This window comes from Hypanus sabinus, chromosome X1 (genome assembly GCF_030144855.1).
Source record: "Hypanus sabinus isolate sHypSab1 chromosome X1, sHypSab1.hap1, whole genome shotgun sequence".
Lineage (NCBI taxonomy): Eukaryota > Metazoa > Chordata > Chondrichthyes > Myliobatiformes > Dasyatidae > Hypanus > Hypanus sabinus.
In genome coordinates this window covers 26,188,329-26,200,724 of record NC_082738.1, presented here as the reverse complement: position 1 = coordinate 26,200,724, position 12,396 = coordinate 26,188,329, and the positions used below count along the sequence as shown (strand labels likewise).

Sequence of the window (12,396 nt, the reverse complement as noted above, 5' to 3'; positions counted from 1 at the left end):
GGAGAGTGGTGGTAGAGGGGAATTGGTTAGGTCTGGAATCCAAAAAAAAGAGATGAGCTTCGAGACCATCTCAGTGGGGGATGGAGGTATATAGGGACTGGGCGTCCATGGTGAAAATAAGACAGTGGGGGCCAGGGAACTTAAAATCATTGAAAAAATTCAAAGCATGAGAAGTGTCATGAACATAGGTGGGAAGAGATTGAACAAGGGGGGATAAGACAGTGTCAAGGTATGCAGAAATGAGTTCAGTGGGGCAGGAGCAAGCTGAGACAATAGATCTACCTGGACAGGCAGGTTTGTGGAGGTAAAAACGGGAAGTGTGGGGTGTGGGAACTGAGGTTGGTGGCAGTGGATGGGAGAACCCCAGAGCTGATAAGGTTGGTGATGGTATAGGAGACAGTGGCCTGGTGCTCCTTAGTGGGGTCATGATCAAGGGCTAAATAAGAGGAGGTATCAGAGTTGTCGCTGTGCCTCGGCCAGGTAGAGGTCAGTAAGCCAGACAACAACAGCTCCCCCCTTATCAGCAGGTTTTATAGTGAGGTTGGGATTGGTGCGGAGGGAGCGGAGAGCAGAGCGTTCGAAAGGAGTGAGGTTGGAATTGGAACAGGGTGTGGTGAAGTCGAGACGGCTGATGTCCCGTCAGCAATTAGCAATAAAGAGATCCAGAGCAGGCAGAAGACCAGAGCGGGGTGTCCATGAAGAGGAGGAGGGTTGATGATGGGAGAAGGCGTCATCGGTGGGGGTAGGAGTGTCCTTGTCAAATAAGTAAGCTCGGAGACGGAGGAAGAAGAGTTCATTGTCATGGCGTACGCGGAACTCGCTGAGGTGTAGGCGAAGGGGGACAAAGCTGAGGCCCTTACTGAGGACAGAGCGCTCTGCCTCAGAGAGTTGAAGGTCGGAGGAAATGGTAAAGACCTGGCATGGATGAGAGATGGGATCAGAGGGGGGAGGGAGGCTGGTAGTGTCAATGGAGAGGGAAGGGTTGGGGTGAGAGGGAGATGGAGCCTCTGAGGGCCCAGGAGTTGATGATGGGATCTGAGGGAGAGGGGATTGCAGAGTGGTGGTGGGGGAAGGGGAGACGGAAGTCACAATCACAGCATGTGAAGACCCAGCCTGGAGTTCAAGGCTGGAGTCACAGTCTCTGGTTGCGCAATCGCTTTGAAGCTGTCCATGGTCGTTGGAACCCGTGTTGATGGTGCTGGAGTTTAGGATACCTTGGTTTTCAAGAGATATTGAGTCACTGGTTAAGGAAAAAAGAGGTGTCTAGCAGGTATAGGCAGGTAAGAACAAATGAGGTGCTTCTGGAGTATAAGAAATGCAAGAGAACACTTCAGAGAAGTCAAGAGGGCTAAAAGAAGGCATGAGGTTGCCCTAGCAGACAAGTTGAAGGAGAATCCTAAGGGATTCTACAGAATGTTAAGAACAAAAAGATTGCTAGGGACAAAGTTGGTCCTCTGGAAGATCAGAATAGTAATCCATGTGTGGAGCCGTAAGAGATGGGAAAGCTCTTAAATGCATTCTTTGCATTTTTGCATATTTACTCAGGAAATAGACACATTCTGTGGAAGTAGGACAAAGCAGCAGCAAGGTCATGGACCCTATACAGAAGAAGAGGTGTTTGCTGTCTTGATACAAATTGGGGTGGATAAATTCCAAGGGCCTGAAAAGGTGTTCCCTATGAGAGGCAGGTGCAGAAATTACAGGGTCCCTAGCAGAGATACTCCTTAGTGATGGGTGAGGTACCAGAGAGTCAGAGGATAGCCAATATTTTTCTGCGCCGGCTGGTGGCATAGTGGCATTAGCGCTGGACTTTGGGGCAGAAGGTCCGAGTTCGAATCCAGCTGACTCCCGTGCACGTTTTCCATCCATGCTGGGTTGAGCGTTGAGCTAGCAACTCGACCTCGTAAAAAAGAAATTTCCTGCTACAGAAACATCAACAGCAAAAAAAAAGTTGATGGCCTGTGCTCTCTCGTGAGTTGAAAGGCAATTTCTCTTCTTTCTCGATATTTTTCTGCTGCTTAAGAAAGGCTGTAAAAATAAACAAGGAAACTGTAGACCAGTGAGCCTGACATCACAAGTGGAAAAGTTATTAGAAGGTATTCTAAGGCACCAGATATGAGTATTTGGATAGACATGGACTGATTAGGGATGGTCAGCATGGCTTTGGGCGTGGTAGGTCATGTCTAACCAATTTGTAGAGCTTCTTGAGGAAGTTACCAGGAATGTTGATGAAGGCAGGCAGTAGATGTTGTCTAGATGGACTTAAGGCATTTGACAAGGTCCCGCATGGGAGGTTGGTCAAGAAAATTCAATCGCTCGGCATTCAAAATGAGGTAGTAAATTGGATTGGACATTGGCTTTGTGGGAGAAGCCAGAGAGTGGTAGTAGATAGTTGCCTCTTTGACTAGAGGTGTGCCACACGGATCGGTACTGGATCCATTGTTGTTTATCATCCTGACCACTGATATAGATCACAGTGTGGTTAACTGGTTCAGCAACTGAGGCACCAAGGTTAGGGGTGTAGTGGAGAGCGAGGAAGGCTATTAGAGCCTGCTGCAGGATTTGGACCAGCTGGAAAAATGGACTGAAAAATGGCAAATGGAATTTAATGCAGACAAGTGTAAGGTGTTGCATTTTGGTAGGACCAATCAGGGTAGGTCTTGCACAGTGAACGGTAGGGCACTGAGGAGCATGGTAGAACAAAGGGCTCTGGGAATACAGATCCATAATTCATTGATAGTTGGCATCACAGGTAGATAAGGTTGTAAAACAGCTTTTGGCACATTGGCCTTCATAAATCAAAGTATTAAATACAGGTAATGGAATGTTATGTTGAAGTTGAACGAGATGTTGGTGAGGCCTAATTTGGAATTTGGTGTGCAATTTTGGTCACCTACCTACAGGAAAGATGCAAATAATGTTGAAAATACAGATAAAATTTACATTGCTGGAACTGGAGGTCTTGAGTTGTAAGGAATGATTGAATAGGTTAGGACTTTATTCCTTGGAACATAGAAAATTGAGAGGAGATTTGATAGAGGTATACAAAAATCGAAGGGTTTAGGTAGGGTAAATGCAAGCAGGAGTTTTCCATCGAGTTTGGTGGGACTACATCTAGAGGTCATGGATTAAGGGTGAAAGCTGAAAAGTTTAAAGGGAATGTAATGCCCTGGTTCATATTTTTACTGTTATTCTGTATGTATTTCATTTTGGCAGTTCTGTAAGAGCTGCTTGTTTTCAGCTTGCTCTGTTTCGACTTGTTTGGGTTACTATTGAAGACGAGGGATGATATAGAATGTGTGCCATCTAATTAGCAGGAGGTTTTTTTTCCTTTCTGAGGGACAACAAGGTTGGTCTTGAATTTTTTTTTGTTTGGCGAGAGATGAAGAGAGAAGGTGCTGGGGAGAACCATACGATCTGGTGGGAGACCCGTTTGTTTGAGGTGGATTGTGAGTAATGTTTTCTACGTAGTTCAATCTAGTTTTTGTACTGTGTCATGTAACACCATTGGTCCTGGAGGAACGTTGTCTCATTTTTACTATGTACTGTACCAGCAGTTATGGTCCAAATGACAATAAAAGTGACTTAACTTGATGTTTGGAAGGTGGTGTGTGCTTTCACGCTGACCGAGGGCCCAGCGCGTGAGTGACAGAGAAGTTCAAGATGAGCTCCAACTTGTGCACATTTAACTGTTTAATTAGAATGGGCCCTTCTCTTTGTTATTCTTTACTAACCCTTTAGTTAAGATTCATAAATATACTAGTCCTTTAATCATATGCAGTATACTGTCTGTTATTTTATGGCACCAATTTGTAACAGGGTAGCAAATTACACAGCATCCACACAGACCGAGGTTTGGGATGGGAGAGAGCCTCAATCTCATTTGTTTGGTGGGGCCAGAGGTTGTCTTCCCTAGACACACACAGCCAAAGAAACCAGGGTATTTCAGGAACATGAGGGGGAACCTTGTCACTCAGAGGGTGGTGAGAGTGTGGAATGAACTGCCAGTGCAAGTGGTGCATGTGAGGTCGATTTCAGCATTTAAGAGAGGTTTGGATAGGTAATGGATGAGAGGGGTATGGAGGGCTATGGGCTAGGTACAGGTAGATGCCATTGGGCAGGTTAAATAGTTTGGCATGGACTAGATGGGCTGAAGGGACTGTTTCTTTTTCTGTGCTGTACTTTTCTATGCCTTTATATGAACTTGACACTGATAATATGCTAATGCTGTCCACAGATTACCAGCCAGGGTCCACAGAAGTCTGGGAGGTGTTCCTCTTTCAGTGACATCTTCCATCCTCCAGCATTTAAGAAAGAGAAAGACAAGAATAGGCCATATGGTCTTTTCAACCTGCTTTGTGTGATCTTAGCTGATCCTGTACTTTGTTCCCTCTTGAACGTTCCCCATGTGTTAAGGTTCTTGGGCACTGAGGGAACCGATTGTGTATGGCTGATGTGAAGAATTCCAAAATATTATTTCTTGTGTAAAGCACAATTTCTGTATCTTGGCCCTAAATGGTTGTTTTACCTTTCCTCGCCAAGAGAATTTGGAGGAAGCTGATGAGCATGTGATGGTAGGGAAATTTGGGGTGAGGGGTACTCTGAAAGTTGGCATGGAGTAAATGGGCCAAATGACAGCTGTCTGAGTCTTAAGCAAATATGAAGTTCAAAATAGTTCTTGATTCTAATGATAGAAGCAATGATTTATTTTTATCTCCCTAGGGAGTCCCCCTCAGTCTCTAATCTAATTTTAAACAAGAAGTGAACTTTAGTTACTTCTGCCTTCTATTTGGTGGGGCAGTTGATAGGGTGAGATGCTAATGCCCTTTCTCAGAATTGGGTATATTACCACTAACTTGTATGACGTGAAGTTTGTTGTTTTGCAGTAGCAGTGCAGTGCCAAGACAAAGAATTACTATAAATTACTAAATAGTGCAAAAAAACTGCTTGGAAGATTAATTGGTCATACAAGGCGTTGGTATATGTGGAGAGAACAGAATTAAAGTTGCAGCTCAATTACTGTTCAGAGTTAGAAATGGCTAAATCAATTATGGTGTGGGGGGAAGTGTTGAGAGAGGCAAAGAGGACAAAAGGAAGATTGTGCTGAAATGGAAGGCCAAAGAAATTAAATGACAACAGGAAAGACAATACAAGATTTAAGTGAAGTGTAAGTGAATCTGAAATTAACCAAGTGGGAAATAATGAAAATGTATATTATCTGAAATTACTGAACTCTTGAGTTCAGAAGACTGAAATGAACCAGGTCTGAAAATGAAGTGCTATTCCTCAAGCTTGTATAGTGTTCCTGTTGAACAGTGTAGGAGGCAGAGGGCCAGTGATCAGTCGGGTGCAGAATTATCTTTTAGGGACTGAAAGCTTTGTGGTTGTGCTTGGGAATTGAATGAACGTGTTTAGTAAAGTCATTGCCAATCTGCATCAAGTTCCGCTTCCCTGAGAAGAGAGACCAGGTCCAGAATGGTGAGTGTAGTGTATTAATTAAAAGTACAAGTAAACTGCTGCTTCATGTGGAAGAATAATTTAGGGCCTTAGGTGGTGGGAAGGGAGGAGGAGTGAAGTGAGAGGTGTCATGAGATGAGCAGTTGGTTTTTGTTGAAATGGGTAGAGTAGAGCATACTGAAGTGGACTGGTACCTTCTAAATGGTAAGGAAGTATTGGCAAAGGAAAGATACATTTTGTGGCATCATGCTGGAAGTGTTCGATCTGATGGAGGATAATGCATTGCAGGGGAAGGCTGGTGGAATGCAAAGTCCTCCTTCCTAGTCCTAGAAACAGGAATGAAAATAAGTGTGGAAACTTGGAGGGACTATACAATTGAGGATGGGGGGGGGGGGGGTAGAACATTGGAAACATTGGTATAAAAATTGTCATTGTCTGGACAGTTGTACTCATGACTGAGAAACTGAGTATAGAATAGAACCTTTGGAGGAAACTGGGTTGGTGGGTTGAATTACCCCTCAAACATCAGCCTCTTGAACCACAGGGGATGACTTCAATCATCCTAACACAAACAGATTCCACAGCCTATGGACTCACTTCCAAGGACATTGCAACCCTTTTTGCTATATATTGTTTATTTATTTATTATGATTTTCTGTTTGTATTTGCACAGTTTGTCTTTTGCACAATGGTTGTTCCGTCATGTGTAGTTTTTCATTGATTCTATTGTTTCCTTTTATTTACTGTGAATGCTTGCAAGGAAATGAATCTCAGGGTAGTATATGGTGACATATCTGTACTAATAAATTTGCTTAGAACTTTGAAAAATGTATGCTGTGAGAATTGTGGGCTTGTGTGGGTTAACTATCATCAGCCTTTCTCCTGAAATAGAGTTAAGAATTTCAAGAAAGTTAAGCCCGGCTTTATTTGTCAAATATACATTGAACCATACAGTGAAGTACATTGTTTACGTCAACAACCGACATAGTCTGAGGATTGTGCTGGGGTCAGCCCACAAGTGTTACCATTCTTCTGGTGCCAACATAGCATGCCCACAGCTTGCTAACCTTTATTATCCATTTGTCTTTGAAATGTGGGAGCAAACTGGAATAGCCAGAGGCAATCCATGCAGTCACGGGGAGAAGGTACAAGCTCCATGCAGACAGCAGTGGGAATTGAACCCTGATTGCTTTGAAGGTGAGAGAACTCAAGATGAAGATCATCAATACAAAGGTAGCAGGAAAAACATGTCAGGCTTGGCAGTTCATTTCAGTGCAGCTGCAATGCTATGAAGCTGAGACATCTGAGGTCCAATTGTTTGGAGTGGAAGCCCAGACAGGCTAGTAGAAAACTACTGCCATTGGGAGGAGATGGGAAAAGTGAAAAGGAAGATAAATCTGGAGGAGTGATTCTGTCAAGAGTTGTTGATACTTGCAACCCTTAACATTTGGGAAAAATAGAGACATGTTGTTAGTTTCTCATATTTTCAAATGTTAAGGATTAAGTTTCAACATCTCTTGATAGTTGCTAAGGATTGAAACGCCAGAGAAAGTGACATGTGAAGAAGGGCAGTGGATCAGAACAACTTTGTGAAATGCATTGGTGCTGTTGGAGAGGGCTTCACGAGCACAAATGTGCTGGTCTGTGAAATGGGTTGTCAGGATGCTGTAAAAACAAAATGAGAGAAATGTTGACTATATCTGTGGATTGAAACAGTTAAGGATGAAAATTTAGTTGGAATCTACAAATGGTTTGTTTAAACTGAAGTATCGATGATGAAAGGAATGTGTTTGTGAAAGCAGATTCTGGCTAATGCCTAATCAGACGTGTAAACTTGGGAAGGGAAACCAAAATCAATCAAGGTAAAAGACCTTCTGTAACAGCCATTCCTGTTAGTGGTAGATTAAATGCATTTTAAAATCTCTGAAAATGCATGTTTGAAATTCCTGTGTCTGTTTGTTAATCTTGAAGAGTAAAATATTTTCTACGTTAGTAGAGGGATGTCTGCTCTATATATTCTTTGAAAACTACAGGTAAATTTCCACTGTCAGCTGTTTAATAACCCCAGATTAATGTTGTAGGGTTGATAAAACATTAAGTTTAGAAGATTCAATGCAAGCACTTCGGAAATGCCAGTATATTCTTCGTGCTTTGTTCATGCGGCTTGAACCAGTCTGGACATTCTCCTCTAACCCTTCTCATTAATGAGGCGTTTTCTCCCGCAGAACTGCTGCTCGCTGTATGTTTTTTTTTGTTTGTTTTTCACACCGTTCTCTGTAAACTTTAGAGACTGTTGTGAATGAAAATCCCAAGAGAGCACCAGTTTCTGTGATACTCAAACCAACCTGTCTGGTACCAACAATCATTCTACAATCAAAGTAACACATTTCTTCCCTATTCTGATGTTTGGTCTGAGCAACAACTAAACCTCTTGACCATGTCTACTGGTTCGTCCTCCTTCTCTCAAGAGGAAAGCCCTAGCTTGCTCAACCTATCATCATAAGACATTCCCTCTAATCTAGGCAGCATCTTGGTAAATCTCCTCTGCACCCTTTCTAAAGCTTCCACATCCTTCCTATAATGAGCTGACTGGAACTGAACACAACACTCCCAAGTGTGATCTAACCAGAGTATTATGGAGCTACAACATTACCTTGCAGCTCTTAAACTCAATCCCATGACTAATGAAGGTCATCATATCATACGTCACTTTAATCATCCTGTCAACTTACAGTGGAACTTAGAGGGATCTATGGCAGTGGACCCTAACATCCCTCTGTTCCTCCATTAATCCTATATTCTGCCTTTCAAGTTTGACTTTCCAATGTGAATCACTTCTCACTTCCCTGGATTAAACTCCATCTGCCACTTCTCAGTCCAGCTTTTCATCCTATCAATGTCCCATTGTAACCTACAACAACCTTCTACACTGTCCACAGCACCACCAACCGTCACGTCACCTGCAAACTTACTAACCCACCCTTCCTCATCCAAGTCATTTATAAAAATCACAAATAGAAGGGGTCCCAGAACAGGTCCCTGTGGAACAGTAAAGGCCATTGACCTCTAGGCAGAATATGCTCCATCCTCTACCACCCTCTGCTTTCTGTGGACAGACCAATTCTGAATCCACATAGCCAAATTTCCCTGAATCCCATGCTTCCTGACTTTCTGAGTAAGTTTACCATTAGGAACCTTGTCAAGACGCCTTACTAAAATCCATATACACTACATCCACTGCTCTACCTTCCATCCATTTGTTTTGTCCCCCCTCAAAGAATTTAATCAGGCTCATGATTAAACCTGCCTCTCACAAAGCCATGTTGACTATCCCTTAGTAGACAGTGCTTTGCCAAATGCTCATAAATCCTGCCTCAAAGAAGCCTTTCCAATAATTTACCCACCACTGAAGTAAGACTCACTGGTCTGTAATTCCCAGTGTTATCAGTACTTCCTTTCTTAAACAAAGGAGTAACATTTGCCATCCTCCAATTGTCTGGTACTACTCCTATGGTGCAGTAATCTCTTCCCTTGCTTCCTGTAGTAACATGGGATATATCTCATCTGACCCCATGGATATATCTATCTTATCAAAAGTTCCAGCACATCCTCTTAATATTAACATGTTCCAGCACATCAGCCTGTTATACACTGACCTCGCATTCATCAAGGTCCATCTCATTGGTGAATATTGAACCAAAATATAATTTAAGGACCTCCCCTACCTCATCTGACTCCAGGCGCATGTTTCCTTTTTTTTTTAAATCCCTGATCTATCCTATCCTCACTAGAGTCGTCGTCCTGTTCTTCATGCATGTGTAGAATCTTAATCCTACTTGCCAAAGCCTTCTCGTTGCCCCTTCTAGCTCTTCTAAGTCCATTCTAAAGTTCTTTCTTGGCCACCTTGTAACAATCTGTCTGATCCTTGCTTCCTAAACCTTAAATCTGCTTCTTTCTTCCTCTTCTTCCAGTGAAAACATCTTGCTGCTTTTGTGTTGTTAAACGTCATTTTCCATTTCATTTGGCAGTAAAAATGATCATTATGAATGGCGTTTGAAGAATCGAGGGGTGGGACTGCATGCCCTGTGCCAACAAAAGTTTTGCATTTTCCATCTTGGGCATGCGACCCCTAGCATAGATGATCACAGTGGGAGGGGAACTAGAGTCTATGGAAAGAATTTTCGAGATTGCACCCTCAGGAGAAGAAGGATACGACAGAGAAATTTCAAGGAAGAGATTTTCAAAGAATGTGTGCAGTACTGAAGCATTTCTATTTAGCAAAATGCACACTTTGTATTGTGCATCAGCATTTTTGAAATATTTTCTGTAATGTAACCATTTTATCAATGCAATTAACATCATCTTGCAGTTCTCTCTTATAAGTGTGAAGACTGAGAATTATAGGCAACTTAATGAAATTTCAAGTGTGACATTTCTGCATTTCTTTAAGGGGTATAAAAAGTATCCTTGGTAAGGACTCTCTATACGTCTCTCTTGGTAGAATGCATGGGTTTTCTCCGGGTGCTCTGGTTTCCTCACACAGTGAAAAGATGTACCTGGTAGGTTAAATGGTCATTGTAAATTGTCCCGTGATTAGGTTTGGGTTAAATCGGGGTTGTCGTCGGTAAGCAGCTCGAAGAGCCTATCCTGCACTTTATCATGTAATAAGATGAATAAAATATGAAGAAGTCTTTCTAACAAGCTTATTTTTCATTATTTCACTGTTTTGCTGTAACATTTTCATGTTTCTGGGCAGCCATCCAGTTCAAGACTTTGACATAATTTCACACTGCTACTGCTATTTAAAACTTGCTGTTTTCTTTCTTCCACAGTCAAAATCGGATGATATCGTAATAGTTTCTTCAAAATATAAGCAGATGTATGAGTGCAAGCTGCCAGCTCAAGCCATGAAGTTTCAGCAGGACTCTGAAAATGAAGAACAGTCTTACACTGGGCTAGACATTTCTGAACTGTTGAAGCCAATGCATTCAGCACCTTGCCTTGTAAAGGTGAAGTTGTTGCTATGGACGGAATTAAGCTGAATTATCTGTATCTTTTAAAGTGATCTTTTAGCCTTCACCTCTTGTGTCTTTCCCCTCCTTTGATGCTTTACCCATTCACTGTCCTCATTTTAAAATTGTGTGAATGTTGTATACTGTCAGATTAGAATATGTATTACCATTTTAAAATGCTTGGAAGGATGACTCATCAACCTTTTACTTGATTTTGTTCTCCCTAGGACATTATTGCTTTGAGGTATAGGTCTGTGGGCCCATTAAGTCTGCTCTGCCATTCAATCATTAATTATTATCCCTCTCAACTCTATTCTCTTGCTTTCTCCCCATAAACTTTGACCATCACTAATCAAGAGCCTATCAACCTCTGCTTTAAATATGCCCAATAACTTGGCCTCACCACAGTCTTGCTCAAGAAATTCCTCCTCATCTGTTCTAAAGAGGTGTTCTTCTATTTTGAGGGTTCTTTGGTTTTAGATTCCCCCAGTGTAGGAAACATCCTTTCCATGTCCACTCTATCTTGGTCTTTTAGTATTCAGTAGGTTTCAACAAGATCTCCCGCTTATTCTTATGAACTCCAGTGACTACAGGCCCAAAGTCATCAAATGCTTCTTATACGTTAACCCTTTCATTTCTGGGATCATTCTCGTGAACCTCCTCTGGACTCTCCAGTGCAACCTTTCTTAAATAAGGGATCCAAGACTCTCAATATTCCAAATGTAGTCTGACCATTGCCTTATAAAGCCTCAGATTTGTGTTCCTCTTTTTGCTCTTGTTAATTATTGTACTGGCCCTTCCATTAACACCTATGCAATTCCATAGAACATTACAGCACAGAAACAGGCCCTTTGGCCCTTCTTGGCTGTGCCGAACCATTTTTCTGACTAGTCCCACTGACCTGCACCTGGACCATATCCCTCCATACCCCTCTCATCCATGTCCAAGTTTTTCTTAAATGTTAAAAGTGAGCCTGCATTTACCACTTCATCTAGCAGCTCATTCCACACTCCCACCACTCTCTGTGTGAAGAAGCCCCTCCCCCTAATGTTCCCTTTAAATCTTTCCCCCTTCACCCTTAACCCATGTCCTTTTTTTTTTCTCCCCTAGCCTCAGTGGAAAAAGCCTGCTTGAATTCACACTGTCTATACCCACCATAATTTTATATACCTCTATCATATCTCCCCTCATTCTTCTACGCTCCAAGGAATACACTCCTAACCTAGTCAACCTTTCTCTGTAACTCAGTTTCTCAAGTCCCGGCAACATCCTTGTAAACCTTCTCTGCACTCTTTCAACCTTATTAATATTCTTCCTGTAATTATGTGACCAAAACTGCACAAAATACTCCAAATTTGGTCTCACCAATGTCTTATACAAAGACATTGATGCAAAGAAATTCAAACTGCTTTATTTCTTATCTAACTCCTGAAGAATGTAAGAATGCACCACTATTGAAGATATCAGTTATTATTAGTTCCTGGGCTTTGGGGTATATCTGGGAAGATCAGTATTTAACATGAATCCCTATTGCTCTTAGATTTTGATTGCCATGAACTGCTATCCCTGTGATGAAGATATTCCCACATTGCTTTTGGTTAAATATTTTCGAGATTTAAACAGGAGCAGTTATATATTTCCAAGTTAGAACGATGTGTGACCTTGTTGAAATGGTGTGTTGTTGCATGAATGAAATCACTGGTAGATACAAAGCAGCTTCTTTATTTGACAAAATAAGATACAGCAGGCATCATACGGAGACGCTTTCGGTGAAAAGGTTTGCTGGCCCAACTTGGGGCTTGATATTTATTGGCTAAACACAATGGACAATTCCATATTTACAAAGTATAGATAATGCTTTCTTTGAAACTACATACAACTTCACACCTTCTGGTTCACATCCATCCCGCTGATGCCAGCAGCATCT

General features: G+C 42.0%; 1 protein-coding gene across 2 annotated transcripts in view; it reads left to right on the top strand.

The window, feature by feature from the left end:
- Positions 1-12,396, top strand: part of os9 (OS9 endoplasmic reticulum lectin) — a 77,012-nt gene that overhangs the window by 19,861 nt on the left and 44,755 nt on the right. For both annotated transcript variants that reach the window (XM_059956114.1, XM_059956113.1), the window contains exon 2: positions 10,290-10,466. In XM_059956114.1, coding sequence (XP_059812097.1) covers positions 10,290-10,466 — 177 coding nt within the window. The remainder of the gene's footprint in view (positions 1-10,289; positions 10,467-12,396) is intronic.